The sequence below is a fragment of the Mus pahari genome, chromosome 2, assembly GCF_900095145.1.
Source record: "Mus pahari chromosome 2, PAHARI_EIJ_v1.1, whole genome shotgun sequence".
Taxonomy (NCBI): Eukaryota; Metazoa; Chordata; class Mammalia; order Rodentia; family Muridae; genus Mus; species Mus pahari.
Genome location: NC_034591.1, coordinates 70,783,447 through 70,803,446, shown reverse-complemented (window position 1 = coordinate 70,803,446; position 20,000 = coordinate 70,783,447). Strand labels below are relative to the sequence as shown.

General features: G+C 50.0%; 4 protein-coding genes and 1 long non-coding RNA gene across 6 annotated transcripts in view; 3 read left to right on the top strand and 2 right to left on the bottom strand.

The window, feature by feature from the left end:
- Positions 1–212, bottom strand: part of LOC110317432 — a 39,874-nt gene extending 39,662 nt beyond the window's left edge. The window contains exon 1 of the mRNA XM_021191901.2: positions 152–212. Coding sequence (XP_021047560.1) covers positions 152–184 — 33 coding nt within the window. The 5' untranslated portion in view covers positions 185–212. The remainder of the gene's footprint in view (positions 1–151) is intronic.
- Hoxa3 (homeobox A3) overlaps positions 1–6,346 on the top strand; it is a 31,717-nt gene extending 25,371 nt beyond the window's left edge. The window contains exons 3-4 of the mRNA XM_029535485.1: positions 2,633–3,281; positions 4,646–6,346. Of these exons, the coding sequence (XP_029391345.1) occupies positions 2,753–3,281; positions 4,646–5,451 (1,335 nt within the window). The 5' untranslated portion in view covers positions 2,633–2,752 and the 3' untranslated portion in view covers positions 5,452–6,346. The remainder of the gene's footprint in view (positions 1–2,632; positions 3,282–4,645) is intronic.
- A 4,247-nt stretch (positions 6,347–10,593) lies between these two features.
- Positions 10,594–12,954, top strand: Hoxa2 (homeobox A2). Its single transcript, XM_021190955.2, has 2 exons — positions 10,594–11,200; positions 11,839–12,954. The coding sequence occupies exons 1-2, from the start codon at positions 10,816–10,818 to the stop codon at positions 12,576–12,578; spliced, it is 1,125 nt and encodes a 374-aa protein (XP_021046614.1). The 5' UTR covers positions 10,594–10,815; the 3' UTR covers positions 12,579–12,954.
- Positions 12,955–13,056: 102 nt separating this feature from the next.
- LOC110316325 lies at positions 13,057–18,602 on the bottom strand. The gene is made up of 5 exons (XR_003843277.1): positions 18,522–18,602; positions 17,529–17,617; positions 16,816–17,214; positions 14,653–14,762; positions 13,057–13,519 (listed from the first exon to the last, which is right to left on the bottom strand). It is a non-coding gene; the product is annotated as an uncharacterized LOC110316325 (long non-coding RNA).
- Hoxa1 (homeobox A1) lies at positions 17,187–19,899 on the top strand. 2 transcript variants are annotated; one of them, XM_021190542.1, is made up of 3 exons: positions 17,187–17,642; positions 17,846–17,940; positions 18,415–19,899. In XM_021190542.1, exons 1-2 carry the CDS (start codon positions 17,283–17,285, stop codon positions 17,903–17,905), a joined length of 420 nt encoding a protein of 139 aa, XP_021046201.1. In that variant the 5' UTR covers positions 17,187–17,282; the 3' UTR covers positions 17,906–17,940; positions 18,415–19,899. The 2 variants fall into 2 exon arrangements, with proteins under 2 accessions (XP_021046201.1, XP_021046199.1); XM_021190540.1 differs by having other exon boundaries at positions 17,187–17,940.
- Positions 19,900–20,000: the final 101 nt, after the last annotated feature.

Here is a 20,000-nt window from a genome sequence, read left to right as displayed (position 1 = left end):
GAGAGAGAGAGAGAGAGAGAGAGAGAGAGAGAGAGAGAGAGAGAGAGAGAAGTGGACTGGGAACCGGGGCTTCTACCTCGACGTCCCCTTTCAAACTCCGGGTGAGGGAAGGAGTGGGAGCAGAGTCTGGAGATGTCGAATTTGGGCATACCTTGTGGTGTAGAGACAACAGGGCTTCTTGCATCCTGTTCTCAGTTCAGCCTTCCCAACTCGCTTCAGCTCTTGCACCTGGAGGTTATTGTCCAGGAACAGAGCGTTGGGGAGGAATCTCCCTCCACCCTCAGCCCTTGCTTGGGGGGGACAAAGCAAAGTTTCCTGGCTGGCAAATCTCCAACTTCTTTACTAGAATGAAACTTTGGGGGCTGGAGGGGGCGGGTTGTGTGGACTTCAAGGTGACTGTGGACCTCAAACAATGGGATCTCTGAGTTGAATTCATATTTTAAGTTTGTGGACGCTGCCCCAGGCACTTTGATTTTTAAAGATATTTTTGTTATTTTTTTTACAATACCATGTACAATACAATGGAAAAAGGCTTAAGCAAGCTGCAGGCTGGTATAGCCTGTGCTAACGGCTTAGAAAGTCACTAGAAATACTGCACGTTCAAAATCAACTTCATTTTGTTTTACCTAATATTTTGCTGTTCAAATGTCTAGAGTAATTTTCTTAACCCGATGTTTACCTTAATTAAGCTTGGTACCTCAAAAATTTATAACGACAGGCATTAATGCTGCCAAATGTAATGGGAACTGTTTCCAGTGTAAGAACGAGAAAAGTAGACATTAAATTGTAATTCACTCTTAAATTTTATTTTACCCTTTATTTACTTTTCATGCTGCTTTCTGTAACTTCCTATATATTTCCAAAAGGGAAACAACACTCAGCTTCATGACCATACACACTAATTCTGGATAAGTGCTGCTGTAATTTTTATTGAGGTTCTGGAAAGCTAATTGTGCCTGTTTTCCAGATGTTGATCAGATTGTTGGTTTAATGATGAGATCTAAGGGGGTTCATTATTAAGAACAAAATTATAATAGCCCATTGGTGGAATATATATATATATATATTTTCCTGGTTGACAGCTGGTACTTCTAGAAAAGTTGAATAACTCTGGGATTGAATGGCCATAGTTAGGGCTTTGAAATGTTAAACACTATCTACATGGATTTATTGTTATAGCTTTTTTAATGGTCAGACGGACTAGCATTCTGAATGTGTGTCTGGGTGTGAACATGTAAGACTTCCAAGGAACTTTTCTTGCTGAAAATTAGAAATTTACCATGCAAAAGTTGAAAACCAGAAGAACACAGATTTCATTTCTATAAAGTATTTTTTAAATAAGAGACTTTTAGGTTTTTTTTAAAAGATGTTTTTCTTTACTTAGCATTTCTGAAGCAGGAAAATGGACCACATAACAAATCTGACCAACAAAAGTATACAAAGATCAGGGGAGTCTGGCAGGAGTTTATGGTTTGTGCTTCCATGCCTCCTCTGGAGCCAAATGACCCCCATACATCAAATTACATAGCAGTTTCTAAGACAGAACCTATTATCGTTAAGTTGGAAGGAGAGTTCAAGCTGTGGTCATGGAGATGAACGCCGGTTTTTCAGGTTCCTGGTGGGTTGTTTTTTTCTCTAATCCATCATGTTTTAACAGGTAGGATTTTGATAGTTGCCCAGAATAGCAGCACCTCAGAAAATCCAAGGCAGGAGAATCCAAGACTTTGAAAAAGAGGTTGTTTGGGGTGGCTTGTTTCAAACTGCCTGAAAAACAGGGTGGGAGAAAATGTATAGAAAGTTATGATTTAAGTTGTGACTTGTGGGTAGAGTTGGGAAAGACCAACCCCCCCCCCCCCCCCCACACACACACACAGAGAGAGAGAGAGAGAGAGAGAGAGAGAGAGAGAGAGAGAGAGAGAGAGACTTCTTCTAAAGTTCTCTCTCCCACCCTCTTCTTGACCTTATAGGGTTCATTTGGAGGCGATTGGTCCTCTTTTCTGAACTAGAACAGGCTGACTGCCTAACAAACTCAGCTTCTAAAGTCCATCATGATCCGATAGGGCAGTTGCCTGTGTGTGTGTGTGTGTGTGTGTGTGTGTGTGTGTGCGCGCGCGCGCGCAAGCCTCTTTTAAGAGCTCCAGGCTAAGGCTGGCGAGGAAGGAAGTCTGATCATCATAGGTCTTTTGGGCAAATATGAATCCTCATGGGAGGATTGGAGAAAAAATGACGACCCTTTGCCCTTATTGAGAGTTCCCCCAAGATCCCAGAAAGCCTCGGCTTCTACAAAGGGACACCACAGCTTCTTCTGGAAGAGAAAGACCCCAACCTAGCCTCCAGACCCTGTCTCATTTTGGACCTTGACTCCAGAGACCCAGCTTCCAGCCCTTACAGGTTCTGCTGCTCCGCGGAAAATCCCCCAACTCCAGACGCAAGTTAAGCAAATATTTGTAGCTGCCAGTAAATTCCAGCAGCTTTTTATAGTGCGGCTCCCTGTGCCCGGGGCCACGTCGTGCTGCTAAATATTGCTGACCACTTTTTCTTTTATGGCTTTCATGTCACTTAGCTATTGAGAGTAAGATGGATTTGCGCGGAGCCCTCACCGCGCTGCACTTCTCCCCCCCCCCTCCCTCAGGTCTGCGCGCGGCGGCCATTGGCGGCGGAGTGTCACGTGACCGCGGGGGCGTGCCAATGTGCTCCCTTACGGGTGTCAAACCCTTGTCAGAGAGTGTGATCACGATCGTGAAACATCGCGATGCAAAAAGCGACCTACTACGACAGCTCGGCGATCTACGGTGGCTACCCCTACCAAGCAGCCAATGGGTTCGCTTACAATGCCAGTCAGCAGCCATACGCGCCGTCCGCCGCTCTGGGCACCGATGGCGTTGAGTACCATCGACCCGCCTGCTCCCTCCAGTCTCCCGCCAGCGCTGGGGGCCACCCCAAAGCTCACGAGCTGAGCGAAGCTTGTCTGCGCACCCTGAGCGGCCCTCCTAGCCAGCCCCCAGGCCTGGGTGATCCACCTTTGCCTCCACCTCCTCCCCAGGCAGCGCCCCCAGCGCCCCAGCCTCCACAGCCCCCACCCCAGCCCCCTGCGCCCACCCCTGCAGCTCCTCCTCCTCCCTCGTCTGTCTCTCCCCCTCAAAGTGCCAATAGCAACCCTACCCCTGTCAGCACAGCCAAGAGCCCCCTGCTCAACTCTCCCACCATGGGCAAACAAATCTTTCCCTGGATGAAAGAGTCAAGGCAGAACACTAAGCAGAAAACCAGCGGCTCCAGCTCAGGTAAATGGATGCCTTTAGGAGGTGGGGCCTCTGGCCAAGCTCCACGCTCCAAGCCACTTCTAGTTATTACAGCCAGCCTAGGAGCAGAGAAACATCTCCAGAAATTTGTTCCCCCCGTTCCCACACACACCAGGGAAAACAAATCTTTCCAGAATCTTTGCTACTTAGGAAGGTGATATGGCTACTGTGTGAGGATCCCTCAGACATAAATCTGACTGAAGTCCCTCTGGGCCTCTCTAAGGCAGTTTGAGCCTGGTGAAGTTGGAATCCCTCCTTGTTCCAGTGTTGGGAATTCTAACCTCTAGATAGAACCATATTTAGGACCATTGTCTCTCTAAGCACACAGCTCCTTTTTCCTAGGCAAACAGTGGCATCCTCCCCATACTGAAATGTGGCAGAATAAAAGCAGGCCTAGTCATCGCCCAGGTCAGAATCAATGCTTGGTCTATAATCAGAGCCAATGTTTTCTGCAGCAGATGCTGCCTTACTTCTGGGAAGGCCTTGCTCAGTCTTAGTACAATGCAGGAGGCAGCCGGGCATCCCCTGGGGGAGGGGATTCAGCTTGTCATCCTAATGGGAACCACATGGGGCATTGGGAACTGGACTGCAGTGGGGGAGCCTTAGCCTCAGGGACTTGGGTTTCCAAGCCTCTTGGTTACCTTGGCCCCTTCCTCTCTGGTTTCCTTTGCTCTCCTCCAGAACTGGGATTTGGGGAGCCAAGGAGGACAGGAGGCACAAAGGCAATGATCCAAATTGGGGCAGCCTTCATGGTGACATTGAGAACCAAATGACCAAGACTCCTTAAGGGCCTGGGCTACTCTTCCAGAACTAAATAGCTTCAGGGTGAGGTCTGGTCTCCTTTGGTCAGAGAAGGCCTTCCAGTTTGACAATATCAATCTGTCCCTCTCCTCTTGGTAGATACTGAACACTGGTTAGTTGAAGCTAATGGCTGATCACACCATCACACAGGCAGGATGCATGCACACACTAGGTCTCCCACATTTCAGCGACTAAAGGAATCAAGATAGTGACACAGGCTCACAGGAAGCTTGTTGTCTGATGGGCCAGGAAATAAGCTGGCTGAGTAAAATAGAGAGGAAGTTCAGGCCAGCAAGACAAGCAGGAGGCTCTGCTGCTCTGTCCTCTCCTTGAAGAAGCCCCTGATTCGCTCCTTAGAGGAAGGAAGGGCAGGCTAACCAGGCGGTTTCCGCACACCAAGAGAGGACGACAGCACTGAAGTCCTGCTCTGGCCTTGGACAGAGGCTTCTGTGGGGTGAAGAGAGGAGGGGCAGGACTAGGACTGGGGAGCTAGGCGGGGTCGGTAGCAGTCCCTGACACCGCTCTTCCTCTCTGTGTCCTGGCAGGGGAGAGCTGCGCTGGTGACAAGAGCCCGCCTGGGCAGGCCTCGTCCAAGCGCGCGCGCACGGCCTACACGAGCGCACAGCTGGTAGAGCTGGAGAAGGAGTTCCACTTCAACCGCTACCTATGCCGGCCGCGCCGGGTGGAGATGGCCAACCTGCTGAACCTCACCGAGCGCCAGATCAAGATCTGGTTCCAGAACCGCCGCATGAAGTACAAGAAAGACCAGAAGGGCAAAGGCATGCTGAGCTCGTCTGGGGGCCAGTCCCCAAGTCGGAGCCCTGTGCCTCCCGGTGCAGGAGGCTATCTGAATTCTATGCATTCGCTGGTCAACAGTGTCCCGTATGAGCCCCAGTCACCTCCTCCTTTCTCCAAGCCCCCCCAAGGCGCCTATGGGTTGCCTCCTGCCTCCTACCCTGCTCCCCTGCCCAGCTGCGCTCCCCCACCTCCCCCACAGAAACGCTACACAGCGGCGGGGTCAGGCGCAGGGGGCACCCCTGACTACGACCCGCATGCTCATGGCCTGCAGGGCAATGGCAGCTATGGGACACCACACTTACAGGGAAGCCCTGTCTTCGTAGGGGGCAGCTATGTGGAGCCCATGAGCAACTCTGGGCCAGCACTCTTTGGCCTAACTCACCTCCCCCACACCACCTCGGCTGCCATGGACTACGGGGGCACTGGGCCGCTGGGCAGCGGTCATCACCATGGGCCAGGGCCTGGAGAGCCACACCCCACCTACACGGACCTTACTGCCCACCATCCTTCTCAGGGAAGAATTCAGGAAGCGCCCAAGCTCACCCACCTGTGATGATGGGCCCAGGGCTGCAAGCCAGGAGAGTTGTCCACCCGACCTTCTTTGGTTACTTTTTCCTTTTTTGTTTTGTTCTATGTTCTTGCCTTTCCCTTTTCTCCTCTGCACCCCTCCCTCATTTTGTTTTCTTTGGTAATGCGTTTTTATAGTTTATGTGACGTAGCAATCTTGGTTGCTGGAAAGGCTGTCAGTATCAGTAGCAACATTTACCACCACCCCTCCTTGCCCTGGCCTCTGGCCCTGCATCCTTTTCCTTCTCTACTCTTTGATAAGAAACAGGGTATATGAACAAACTTTCTAGTCGAGTTTTCAATGTGAATTTGTTCATACTTTATGGCTCCCGAGAGGAAGCAACTGCGTTTTTTTAAGTTTTAGTTTTTAAAATTGCACTTCTTGTAATGATCGAGAAAAGGAAATCAAAGGCGCTTTGAAACAGGGACACCCTGTGCAAAGATGACTAAGTGTACGTCTTTCCGTGTGTGTGTGTGTGTGTGTGTGTGTGTGTGTGTGCTGGTGAACAGTCAGATTTATTTATATTTTTTGCAAGCATTGAATAGTTTTAAATATTATTTATCCCCATCCGTTCGTATTTATATTAAAGAAATTCTGTACCCTGATTGTTCAGAAGGTTTCTTGAGCCTTTTGTTCAATGGTGTATTGGCATACATATAAAATTTATTTGAAAGGGAAATAAAATTCCTTTATAAAAACCGTAGCAATGCAATAAGAACAGAGAGGACCCAGAGTTTGAAAATAGTGGTTTAGGTTTGTAACATCCGGCCAAACTAAACGTAAAAATGCTAGATTTGTTTTGAGAGTTTTACATTCCTTGCTGCTCACATTCTGAGAAACAAAAAAATAAAAATAAAAAATAAAGTTTTTATTCTGATTACGATCCGTGTCAAAGAGGGTTCTTTGGCTGGACACGGGTCTCTGCGTGGAGTTCTGGCAGGAGCGAACTGGCAGCGGCTGCCGCAGCACCGCAACTCCGGCGTGCGGCCTGGTCCGGCGTCTGCCTTGGAAGCTCGGCGAGTTCTGGGGATAGAGGCCGCCGTTTCAAGTGGCTGCAGCAGCTCGGGAAATGCCATGGCTCCCGGCTCTCTGAGCTGCCTGGTTCCCAGCTGCCGCCCAAGCAGGGCGCCAGGCTGCTAAGTGCGGAGCGGACTGGCAGAAACAAAGGCGGACAGTCTGGGGCTCAGCGGGGGGCGCACAGGTGCGGGGCGCGGGCCCCAAGAACCCGGGGCTCCTCTCCTTTTCCCCGCACCGAAAGCCCATCGGCCAAGGCCTCAACCTTGGAACCCCACAAGGTCTTAAGCTCTTCCCACAAGCTATCGAATTCCAGGTCTCCACTGAGGTTGCTTCGGGGTTCATTATCACGCCTAAAGAAGATGGGGGGGGGGCTTCTAAATTCACCTCAAAAGGGACCGACTCTCCCTTAGGTCTCAAGAAAAAGGACTGAGTTTCAGAGAGTCCTCCAGGTCTTCCTTGGATTGGAAGGAATCCCTTCCATGAATCTCAGCATCAAATTCCTCCCGGAATTCAGCATTTGCCATTCTGTGGATTTATTTCCTCTCTTTTTATGGCCCCAGGGGGAGGAGGAGAGAGAAAGGAGATTGGTATCTTTCTAATAAAAATGCAATTGTACAAGTACTTCTTTCATTTGCTGCTACACAAGCTTAATATTACATTTCCACGTTTGGATTTAAGATATGATGCCCGCTGACTGGCTGGCAGAGTGAAAGGCAGATACAGCAAAAGGGAAATATTTCCATTTCCAAAGTAAAGAATTACAGATCCATGAAGCCAAATTCAGAAAAAGCAAGCTTCATAGCTTCATCCCATCACTAACCCCTCAGAAGTGGAAGTGAACGACCTGCATGTGGAGACTGGGGGCATCTGAACCCACATTCTCTCTGGATTGTATCTTTTTCAGAGGCAGAAGTGGAAAATGTCGCCATTTTGTTTGCAATCTCGAAAATCCATCACCATGGCCTCTACCCACCCACACCCCAGGCACCCTAAGAAAATCCTCAAAAGCAAGAGCTGGCCTCATTTCTGGGTACCTGCTGAGTCCCAGAGAGCAGTGTTTAGGAACCCTTTTCACGTTTTAGGAAAATCTTGAGGATACAAAACCAGGCTGCCGCAGAACGCTGGGAGTCTCACGCCAAAGGAGCTTTGCCCACATCTACTCTCCTGCTCTTGATTCATGCTCTCCTTTGACCTGTAGGGAAGTTGGATTTGCTCTCCTCACCCCATCTCCTTAGGGTGCACACATCAGAAATGCAAAAGCTGGAAAACCAGTCTTTGTGAGAACTGGAGCCTTTTGGGTTATTGAAACCGTGCAGATAACAGTAGTCTTTTTATGTAAGCATTTTAAAAAACATGCACAAAATTACCTGGGAAAATAAGGGACAGCATCAAGGGGAAGAGGTATGTGTGGGAGTCTCCCACTGAAAACCTTCCAGAGATAATCAGCATTTGAACCTAGGCCTACAAATCTTCCCGTTGGCTTCCTCCTTGCCTCATTTCAGAGATTGTACCATGAGCCTCTACTTCTCTTGCCTGTATCTTGCCAGTCAAGGCATTCATTTTGGCTTTCAAAGAAAAAAAAAAATCCACCTCACCCTCAGCTTCCTGGAATTAAAAAAGAAATATTTGTTAAAATATCCCCAGAGTTAAAGTAATAGATTGGGGGAAGATCTGAATGCTGGAGCAGACTCAGAAAAGGGTTTTCTTCCAGATGGCTTTTGAATTAAGGCAGCTGAGGAAGGCAAGAAGCTTTTTCACCCACGCAGCCTGACAAAGCCCAATGCTGTGGGCAGCCCTGCTTTCTAACTTGCCTCTGTCTCTCACTGCTTTCTGGTAAAAGCAAATGCCCAAAGTCACCACCCTTAAATCTGCAAAGCACCTTCCCTGAAAGCAGTCTTAGAACCGTTCTCTGCGGCCAAACCCCAATCTTTAAAACGACAAAATTTCCCTGTTTACTTGCGTTTCCTGCTCTCCTCTTTGCTGGGCCACATTTGAGCTTGGAAAAAGCTTGAAGCTGAGATGTGTTCTTAAGGGCCAGAAGCTGTCAGGGCTCTTGGTGAGCAAGATTGATCGCACCCAGACTTCCTTCAGTGCTTTGTTTGGAATAAAAGCAAGAAAACTGGAAAAACCCTTACATTTTCCAAAATAGCATCTCTATCTGCAAGGTAATGCTCTGAGCTGGTCAAGGTTGGAGACCACTTTAGAGCCAAACCCCTTAACTGCTAGCCTCAGAGATGGAGTTCTGCCCTTGCTCCTTGGTCAGCCTTTCTTGTTTTCTGCATAGAATTTTCTCCCCCACCAACCTTTCTCTCTTTGGCCATCAGAATGATTTATTTTCCTGCCACTGATGCCTGCCGGCCTGGGGCATTCTGATCACTTGGTTCATTTCAAAGGAAGCAAAAAACCGAATCTCCATCCTTAGGGTTTGGGGGAGAGAAGGTACCTTCATCAGATATCTCTCTCTCTCTCTCTCTCTCTCTCTCTCTCTCTCTCTCTCTCTCTTCCTTTCTTGATTTATTTCTCTCTCTCTCTCTCTCTCTCTCTCTCTCTCTCTCTCTCTTCCTTTCTTGATTGGTGATTTTTTTTTTTAATTTTAAGTTCTTGCTTGTTATCTAAAGGTGTTGTCTTTTGAATCCTTCAGCCCTGTCCAGCACTCAGTCTGAAGTCCTGTCTCAGAACTGGAGGAAAGAGAATGAAGGAAAAGTAGAAGCGATGTAACTCCTCCTTGAGTCGCCCTCTCCCCTGCAGTGCTGTTCCCACAACAGAACCAGGGTGCGATTCTCCCTGGTGCCCAAGAGCAGGAAGGTGTGGGAGGCAATTCAGGCTGCTAAGAAACACTCGCTGCATCTGAACCAACCAGCCCCCAACAGAGCAACAAGGACTCGAAGAAGAGTAGGAGCGAAGAGGGATCAAGGAACAAGAGTCCTTTCCCTCCCTGCTGACAAGTTCCAGCACTTTTCCTGGAAGTCGAAAATACTCACCGCACCCGAGCCCTACGGGTATGAAACCCAGAGTGCCAGAAGCCGCACGAGCCTGCTCGGGACGGCATTGCCTTGGCTGGCCGCCGCCCAGGCTACGGGGATTTGGACACAAGGACCTGGGGCTGCTGTCTCTCTTGGCACATGCATCTATCTTTCTCCAGCCATTCCTGAGAAGTTGATGGCGAAGGAAGATCAGCAGGCTTCGAGAGCCGCCTCTCGTTTTCCGCTGCCCGCAGGAGCCAGATGCAAAGCTGCCATGGAAAAGCCGGCTAACAATGGGCCAGGGGCTCAGGTCCCAGGCTGGACATTAAGAGGAGGCGAGAGGCTGGGAGGGAGGAGAAGGGGACAGGATAGAGTGGGGTGGGGGAAGGAGAGAGGAAAAAAGGAAAGGAGGAGAGGAGAGAGGGAGGGAGGAGAGAGATAGAGATAGTGAGAGAGATATGAATATGAATCGGTTCTGAGAACTGATTTTGAAAAAGAGGAGGAAGAGGAAAGGTGAACCCCAATATTCTCATTCTCTCTCTCTCTCTCTCTCTCTCTCTCTCCTCTTCTCTCTCTCTCCTCTCTCCTCCTCTCTCCTCTCCTCTCTCTCCTCTCTCCTCTCTCCTCTCTCCTCCTCTCTCTCTACCCCTGTGTTCCTTTCTCTTGCCTTAGCAGAACTTATGTGGCTGAGATGCAGGGCCCTGGGGTGTCAAAACTTTGAAGATTAATGGATTACTTTGTTAATGACTGCAGGCGTCAGGCTGAGGTGCTTAAATGATTTGTGAGGTGCGAGGCGTCTTCCCGACAATCCCAAACAATGCGCGGAGTGTGCGGGGGAGGCAGAGGGCAGCCACTGGCGGGACCAGCAGCAGGGCTCACACGCACACACTCACACACACTCCAGGGAGCACACTAGATCCTTGCAGATCAGGAGGCAAACAGGCACTCTCGCCCCCCACGCACTCCGGGACATTCCCATCCACACCCACATATATGTATTTTTGCCTTGAAAAAAAGTGTAAATAAAGCCTCGATGGCCCCCAATGAGGCGTTCCTTTCTGACTTTTTTGGATCAATCAAACAGACAGTGGCTTCTTTTGATTAAAGCCCAAATTGTCATTGGGCAGAAGCAATCATGTGACAGCCAATTCGGTCCAATTTCAACCTTGTCTCCATGAATTCAATAGTTTAATAGTAGCGCGGTCCCCATACGGCTGTAATCAGTGAATTAGAAAAAAAACACCCCAGCAGCGATCTTCTATGATAGATTTTTTTTTCCTTCGCGCTCGCCTTTTTCCTGGGCCTTGCCCCCCCAAAGCCCCTCCAAAAGAGGGAACTTTTCCTCCGAGGGGGCTCCAAGGAGAAGGCCATGAATTACGAATTTGAGCGAGAGATTGGTTTTATCAATAGCCAGCCATCGCTCGCTGAGTGCCTGACATCTTTTCCCCCTGTCGCTGATACATTTCAAAGTTCATCAATCAAGACCTCGACGCTTTCACACTCGACACTGATTCCTCCTCCTTTTGAGCAGACCATTCCCAGCCTGAACCCGGGCAGTCACCCTCGCCACGGCGCTGGCGCTGGCGCTGGCGGCCGCCCCAAGTCGAGCCCTGCGGGCAGTCGCGGCAGCCCGGTGCCCGCCGGCGCCCTGCAGCCGCCTGAGTATCCCTGGATGAAGGAGAAGAAGGCGGCCAAGAAAACCGCACTGCCGCCCGCCGCCGCCTCCACGGGCCCTGCCTGCCTCGGCCACAAAGGTCAGTCCGGAGACTTGGCCCCAGATCCCGGGGACCCTCGTCCCCCTCCGGGCTTCCCTACGAGCGGTTGTGGGGGAGGGGACCATGAGCTTCGAGGGAAGGGGGAGAGAGAGATGCCTGGTGGCGGGTCTCATGCCCCTGTGGTCTCAGGAGTGGACTTGGTGGAGGGGAAAATAGATCCCGAGTCCCACAATGAGACATATATATTTTGAGGAGGGGGGGCACTTTCCCTAACTTGTGTAATGTAGGATGATTTATTTGAGTTGGAACTGACCTCCTCTTGTCTAGTTGTCCTAGAGTTTGGCTTTTTGACAGTAATGAAGAGTGATAGACCGCTCTTGCTCAGCTAAGCAGCTGATGCATTAATTATAAATTGTGTTGTAGCTAATATAAAGTTTGCTCCCGGATGAAGAGGTTGGGGGGAGCCACAGGCAGGAATTTGATGGAGGTGGAAGAGACTGGGCTTCCCCGGGCTGGGCTCCCAGTAAGGGCAGCACAATAGCTGCACTGCATCCAGGGGCGGCCATTTTGTTGCAGTTGATCTTTTCTGCTGTATTTGTGCTCCAGTGGAATAACCCTGCTCGGACCTTTCCACCTTCAACTGTATGAGTGTCTCTTGTTGGTTTCCCTTTCTGCAGAATCCCTGGAAATAGCTGATGGCAGCGGCGGGGGATCCAGGCGTCTGAGAACTGCGTACACCAACACCCAGCTTTTGGAGCTGGAAAAGGAATTTCATTTCAACAAGTACCTTTGCAGACCCCGCAGGGTGGAAATCGCCGCGCTGCTGGATTTGACCGAGAGACAAGTGAAAGTGTGGTTTCAGAACCGGAGGATGAAGCATAAGAGGCAAACCCAGTGCAAGGAGAACCAAAACAGCGAAGGGAAATTTAAAAACCTGGAGGACTCGGACAAAGTGGAGGAAGACGAGGAAGAGAAGTCACTCTTTGAGCAAGCCCTCAGTGTCTCCGGGGCCCTTCTGGAGAGGGAAGGTTACACTTTTCAGCAAAATGCGCTCTCTCAACAGCAGGCTCCCAATGGACACAATGGCGACTCCCAAACTTTCCCAGTTTCGCCTTTAACCAGCAATGAGAAAAATTTGAAACATTTTCAGCACCAGTCACCCACTGTTCCTAACTGTTTGTCAACAATGGGCCAGAACTGTGGAGCTGGCCTAAACAATGACAGTCCCGAGGCCCTCGAGGTCCCCTCTTTGCAGGACTTCAATGTTTTCTCCACAGATTCCTGCCTGCAGCTTTCAGATGCACTGTCGCCCAGCTTGCCTGGCTCCCTGGACAGTCCTGTAGATATCTCAGCTGACAGCTTTGACTTTTTTACAGACACACTCACTACAATCGACCTACAGCATCTGAATTACTAAGAACATTAAAGCAAAACAAAGCTTCACAAAACAAAACGCCTTTGACCAGGTGGTTTTGCCTTCTTTTATTCCGGGAGTTGATTTTCGTTTTAGTTTCTTCTTGATCTACCCCTGCTCTCTCAAATGTTGAGGACGTTCCATTTAATGTTCTCCCCTGACCCAGTTTTAAAGCCATCTCTTGCAAATTATGTTGGCGTTCTATGTGATTTTTACACAGAACCCAACAAGCTTCTATGTGATTTTCCTGAAAAAACAAAACAGGAGGCCTGCAAGAAAGTGACCATAAATTGTCTCGTCACTTTCTGTTTATTTTTGTACCACATTAGGATGCATTGTCATGCGTATTTTTGGTAGAATAAATTCTCCTTTGCTATAAGTAGCTTTCTTATTTTTTCTTCCCCTCTTTCTCAAGACTCATACTGATTTCTTATACTTCTTTTAGTCTAACACGGTAAATAAAAGTCTGGTCACAATTTACTTTTTCAATCTTAATATATTTTATTAGGGTGGCATGTTCAAAGCCGGCAACAGACAGCAACAAAGAAGAAAACCAGAAAGTGCTAGGCCTTCTGGCAAGAAATTTTTTTCTGGCTTTTTTCCCCCCTAAGGGAATGGATTTGGTTTTCAGTGTTGAGACTCAAGCCATAAAGTTACATTAGTAATAGAACCGGGCTTGGGCAGCCCGAGTTGGCCCTAGCCCACGCTTTTGAAAGTGGAGAGGAAAAGTGCCTACAAAAACTTCCAGTTCTAGGACAAGTGGAGTGGAGTTCCCTCACCAAGCTGCTAGTCTCTAGGTCAATAACGGAGTTATCAAAAATTCATTTATTTATACACATTTGTTTCAAACATCTACATTCCAACTCTTCCTTTCCCTCCCCCCACCCCATTTTCAGTGTGGTTGATTAATCTCCCAGCTGTGGATGGGTTCAGGAAAAACAGACCTAAAAGACACAGGAAAACAAAACAAAACAAAACAAAACGATGGTTACTAGCTGGGAAATGCATGCCAGGAAGGGCTCTTTCCAACCATCCCAGGATTCTTACACACACACACACACACACACACACACACACACACACACACACACACAGGCAATCGATATTTAATCCTTAAATCTGTTTACATTGCTAACAATAAATCATTAAAGGTTTGAAGTCAGGTTAGCAAGTGGAGATTTTAAAAGTGTTTTTGCACCCTAGATTATTAATTAACCCAGTTTATTAGAAAGAGAAGGAGCACTTTAAATGAAATATCAATAAAATGTGATCTAGGGTGTGTTGTTGGGCGGTTCTGTTTTTTTCTCTTCTTTTGTCTCCTCCCACTATTTATTTATTTATTTATTTATTTTCCTTTCTGGGTTCTATTCTGGTGACTTACCGTGAGAAACTGCAGCAACATGTGCGTGGGGGGGGGCGGTGATTGATGGAAGAACCCAGTTCTTAATAGCAAAAGCTTGGGAATTACAATGAAACCTCAGACTTTATTCAGGGGTTTGCTCCCTACCTTCCCTTCACCCTCTACTCCCCCAGTCCCTCAGCAGCCTCGGTACGTGGGGACTGTGGTGGTTTTCAGGCCCCAGGCTCTGAGATCTGAGCAGGGCGTCCTGGCTGTGGCCAGGACTGCGCAGCTCCTGGATGCATTCGTCCTAAGCTCATAAATCAAACGCTTTCTATGAATGAGAATGTCATCAAAGAGATCAATTGCAGGAACACATGCACAAATAAAAATCCTCTTACGTATTTGCCGGGGATCCCCGTCCGAAAGCATTAAGTTAGAAGGCGTTTAGTCATAATTCATTTTTATTGCTCTTTTAAAACAACAGCTTGGCTGAGCCGCGGATGCCAAGAACGGCTCCCGGCCTCGGTTTGTCTCCTCCTCCCTCATTCTCTTTCCAGTAGAAGAGCCCTGAAAAGAGGCACTTGGAGCCAAGCATGCCGCTTGCAGAGGATTATTTCGCTCATGGCCCTAGCTCGCCTTTCACCCACTCTCCTGGGGCTATTTAAAGACACTTCAGCTCGATTCCTGCGTGGGTCGCTGGCCTCCTTGTTGCTCAAAAGACCAAAGGTCTCTTACCCTGCTCAGTGGCCTTCCTGATTCCTCCGGGGTGGGGGCTGGGAAAGAATCTGAGCTGCATAAGCCTACTGCTCCAAGCTCGGCATGAGCCTCCTCGGGAAAGCGTGGACCTGCAGTCAGCAGAGGCCGAGGCGGTGGTTAATAGGGCAAGGTCTGCGGAGGCCCGGAGCGAGCGCTGCGTGCGGTGTCTGTGGGTACAATGTGTTTGTGTTGCTGATGAAAACACCCTACGTAGGCTGCCCAGGAAAACAGGTGAAGAAAGAGGGCTTCAGGGAGTGAGAACTAGCAGGAGGGGAGAGGAGGGGGGGGTGTAGCTTTCAGGCAGGCGTCCTGGAGCCCAGTAGGTTGATGCAAATCGGTACCAAGGAGGCCCACAGAGCCCTCCCCCCACCCCCACCCCCACCCCGCTCCCCTCAAGAGGCAAGGGGAAGAAGGAATGGACGGCCTTCTGCTGAGAGAGGCCCTCACCCGCGCTCAGAGCATCAAGCCTCTCTCACTTCCTGTTCCTGACTCACAGGAGTCCCTTCTTTCCTCTTAGCTGGAGGACTGCCCTCCCAAAAGACTTGGACGATTCCCCAGAAGATGAAGCTAAGGCAGGACACTTCCCGGGTCTTGCTCCTCCCTTTACCATGCTTTGGGGAGAGTCATGGGTCACAGAGAAATACCACTCTCCGAATAAGTGGTTGGGTAAGTGTTCAGTTGTCACTAAGGGGGAACAGGGACATAGGTCTGCTTAGGTTTCCAGGAGGATGGCCAGGTTTGCAGGGGGCGGGGTTGAGAGATGTGGGGGAGGGGACAACTTCTATGTGTGGAGAACAAACACAACACAGAAGCCAGAAGAGTGACTATGCATTCTTCTTCCTTTCCTATAGAGAAGGGAACTCCCAAACTCACACATAAGTTATACTGTTAATTTCATGCCTGATAAAAAGCTAGAAGCATGGTCAGAGGAAAACCTGTGCAGAACTGTCTGCAAGGCGTTCCTTGGGTGGCCGCTGAATTTCTCTTCCTTAAGACTATGTCTCATCTCTGTTTGGCCTTTTCTTTCTCCAAGCCCAGAGTTGACGTGACATCCAATAGTAAACAGCAATTACTGACACCATCAGCATCATTGCAGGACAAGGTTGATGGGAAACAGGACCCCTGTCCTGGGATGATGCTCACATCTGCACGTGTCTCTCTGGGGAGTGACCTGCAGGTTCACACAAGCAACTACACAGCCCGTTGGAAAGGGTCCCATCCACTCAGCCATCTGTCCACTGCCCCTCCCACCTGCCGGTCCTCAATCCCCCTCCCCCTCCCCAGTCCACACAGGCAATAGGGGATGGTGGGAAGAGGGGGCTCTTCCACTCCTAACTTGACCCTCCTGGAAGACAGAAACTTGACGGGGGAGGTCAGCATACTTTTTAGGAGCTGCCAGTTATCTGCCCCTCTGAGGCCTACCCTACAGTGAGCAAACTCCTGGGTCTCTAAGAGTCGGCAGATGGCCTGCAGCTCAGGTTAGGCCCTAACACCAGTCAGCCACGTCTGCTGGAGTCAACTCTCTCCTCTGCCTTCTACTCCTCAGACTTCAGTAGCAGAGTTGCCCCGATCTTGCAGGGCTACCAAGAGCAAAGCGACTGAGAAAGAGAAAGGGGAAGAGAAGGAGAGGAGAGAGAGAGGGCAGAGAAGAGACTGGACACCCGGCCTTTCCCAGAAAGCTGGGTTCCTAGGCCTCCCCCCCCTACTGCGCCCCCCCCCCCATCCTGCGACCCAGGGGTCGAATTACAGAAGCTCCCATTGCCACGCTATTGGCCGGCAGGAATCAGGGAAGAGGGCTCTGAGACCCTTTGGTTGAGGACTGAAGTTCCTTTTCTTGCTTTGGTCCCCAGCACATTCACCATGGTTCCTCCCAGTCAATCCTCTGCGCACGTCCCTCTACATTCCGAGGCTGGCGAGCCAGTGACGCAACCTCGCCCAAGGCGCCGGGATTCCGGGCTCAGGTCTCCGCAAGGGTTGGGTAGTGGCGGCCGTTCCCGAGCTGAGGGCGTGGTGTCTGTTGGATTCCCACCCTTCCCACCCCGCGTGCTCCCAGCTCCGTCAGGGTCCTTGCGACCACGCAGAGATTTTTCGGACCACAAGATGCCCGCCACAAGAAAGCCAGGAGGCCTCGTCCCCTCTCACCTCTTGCCAGTTCAGCTTTCTGGGCTGGGTGGGGGAAGGGGCCGCGGAGGGGGCCTCCCATCCCCCCACATCTGGCGGTGGAGGCGCGCAGAGCCGGGCGCGCGCAGAAGGCAGTCTCGACTCCCTTTGGTCCCAGGGCTCCAAGTCAGCTCTGGGAGCGGCCGCAGCTACCGCCGCGGCCCGGGCTGCCTGGGGGGGCAAGCGCGCGTCACCTACACTGAGGAGCGCCGGGGATTTAAATGCCACTGAAACGGTGATCCATCACGGCCGCAGCCGGTAAACTTTCGCAGGCGGCTCAGCTATTGGCTGACAGAGTCACGTGCCCTTCCCCTCGAGCCCTCCGCCTGCCCGCCCCGCCTCTTGCGCACTGTACATTCATATCATTTTTCTTCTCTGGTCCTATGGAGGAAGTGAGAAAGTTGGCACGGTCACCCAGGGCTTCGCAGGACCCAATCACTCAGTGACAGATGGACAATGCAAGAATGAACTCCTTTCTGGAATACCCCATCCTTGGCAGTGGCGACTCTGGGACCTGCTCGGCGCGAGCTTACCCCTCTGACCACGGGATTACAACTTTCCAGTCCTGCGCGGTCAGTGCCAACAGCTGCGGCAGCGACGACCGCTTTCTAGTGGGCAGGGGGGTGCAGATCAGCTCGCCCCACCACCACCACCATCACCACCACCACCATCACCACCCCCAGCCGGCTACTTACCAGACTTCTGGAAACCTTGGGGTTTCTTATTCCCACTCGAGTTGTGGTCCAAGCTACGGCGCGCAGAACTTCAGTGCGCCTTATGGCCCCTATGGATTAAATCAGGAAGCAGACGTAAGTGGTGGGTACCCCCCGTGCGCTCCCGCTGTTTACTCTGGAAACCTCTCGTCTCCCATGGTCCAGCATCATCACCACCACCAGGGTTATGCTGGGGGCACAGTGGGCTCGCCCCAGTATATTCACCACTCATATGGACAAGAGCAGCAGAGTCTGGCCCTGGCCACGTATAATAACTCCTTATCCCCTCTCCACGCCAGCCACCAAGAAGCCTGTCGTTCCCCTGCTTCAGAGACGTCTTCTCCAGCGCAGACCTTTGACTGGATGAAAGTTAAAAGAAACCCTCCCAAAACAGGTAAGTCCTGCCGGCTGACAGACTTTTTTCCTGCCGGCTGTTCGATTTTTGAAAGGGGCTGGCACACCTAGTTTCCTAAGAAAATGAATGACTTTTAAAAGACTGGTTCTTGCTTCCGTCTAATGTCATCTAGAGTTGTAGTGAGTCGTGTAGGCTGTACAGGTGTGCTGAGGCAAAGGAGTTTCAAAGGGGCTGAGGTTTAAGTGGTCTAGAGTTAGATAGTGTGTGTGGGGGGGTTGGGGGTGGTGATGGTGGTGATAGCGATGTCCTGTTAATATCTACAAGGCTCCATTAATCACGAGCCCGGATCACGCTAATGGTCGACTTCAGGTTAACACTACTTAACATCGTTCGTCACTGGCGCGCTTCCCGATAGGGCTTGCACTCGCTGAGTAGTTAAGCCTCAAGCTTGGGACAATCTGGATAAAGGTTTAAGATTTTTTTTATCTTTTCTCTCTTCCTCCCCTACCCTAGGGAAAGTTGGAGAGTACGGCTACGTGGGTCAACCCAACGCAGTGCGCACCAATTTCACCACCAAGCAGCTCACAGAGCTGGAGAAGGAGTTCCACTTCAACAAGTACCTCACACGAGCGCGCAGGGTGGAGATTGCTGCGTCCCTGCAGCTCAATGAGACCCAGGTGAAAATCTGGTTCCAGAATCGCCGCATGAAGCAGAAGAAGCGTGAGAAGGAGGGGCTCTTACCCATCTCCCCCGCCACTCCTCCTGGAAGCGACGAGAAAACGGAAGAATCATCTGAGAAATCCAGCTCCTCGCCCAGTGCCCCTTCTCCGGCATCGTCTACCTCAGACACTCTGACTACCTCCCACTGAGGCTACTCCAGCCCAACTCTGCAGCCCAGGCTTCTTCTCCCTGGGCTGGGATTTCTTACCCAAAGCACATTCTTAGCTTATCTTCCTTTCTTTACAGACTCTCTCTTCCTTTCTCGTCCCATCTGGGGAGCTCCTGGCCAAGATAAGGTATTTCCAGAGAATTCTGGAGCCTTGGTTGGAAGTTAACTAACTCCTTCATCCACACCGGGTGTCCACATCAATTGCTGATGGCTCCCAACATCCTTTCCTTACTGTTGTGAGATTCCGCCCCCCCCCCCAACCTATGGTTCCTTTTAGATGTTGGAGAACAGTTCCCTTTGCCATCAGACATTTGCAGGAAGGAGGCATCTCTCCTTTTATCTATGTATTGTTCTTCTCCACCTGGCCCTTAAGTAGGACGTAGAGGGGAGAGAGAGTGTCCAAAGACTCATGAAGAAGAGATGCACTGTGTTTACACAATTAATTCACCCCTTAACTTAGCTGGTTTCATGTGTGTGAGTTTGCTGGTTGTAAATGCTTTCCCATCAGAGATTTATCTTTATACACATTTTATAGAAATATGTAAGTCACTAAATCAAACAGGGTGGATAAATTCTCAAAACTGGTACAGTTCATGTGTGATTATGGGCGAAAGAAGAAAACCTCTTTCAGACAGAGTTAGATGCCTCAGAAGTTGGCCTCAATTGGTTCTCTCAGAGTTAAGAAGGCCTGCCAAGCACCTTTCCTGTGCCAAGTCTTCCCAAACTCTAACCAATTCTTCCTGCTTCTCTAGCCACCCTGCATTTAAACACCATGCTGGGTTATTTGTAACCTGAAGGTATTCTTTCAATCACCCTTTCCATGCTATCTTGTATCTTGGCTGGATCCAGTGTATTTGCAGCTAATTGTTAATGTGATGGATGGCACAATGAATGTATATTTTGTGTGATTCGTGACTAGTCTTCTGCATGTCGCACAATGTTTTGACGCCCCTGAAATATCACACTGAGTTCTATCAGTTATTCTTTGTGAGCCTATGATAGTCTGCATTTCCTGTACAATCATGAACAGCTCTGTGATCCTGGAGTGATGTGGTCCAGAGCAGAGTTTACGGGTCTTAAGATGTCTGTAATAAAAAATATTCAAGTTTCAGGTATGCCTAAGCATCTTGCGTATTTGGCTGGACTACAGTGATTGCTTACTAAGTTGGCCCATTTCATGTGGGGAAGGGAGGGTGGTGTTTATTTTCAA

Bases quoted from the DNA above. Each gene is read 5' to 3' on its own strand.
- Hoxa2 (XM_021190955.2), top strand. From the start codon at position 10,816: ATGAATTACGAATTTGAGCGAGAGATTGGTTTTATCAATAGCCAGCCA. The intron at 11,201-11,838 runs GTCAGTCCGGAG...CCCTTTCTGCAG, and splicing joins TGCCTGCCTCGGCCACAAAG to AATCCCTGGAAATAGCTGAT.
- Hoxa1 (XM_021190540.1), top strand. From the start codon at position 17,283: ATGGACAATGCAAGAATGAACTCCTTTCTGGAATACCCCATCCTTGGC. The intron at 17,941-18,414 runs GTAAGTCCTGCC...CCCCTACCCTAG, and splicing joins AAGAAACCCTCCCAAAACAG to GGAAAGTTGGAGAGTACGGC.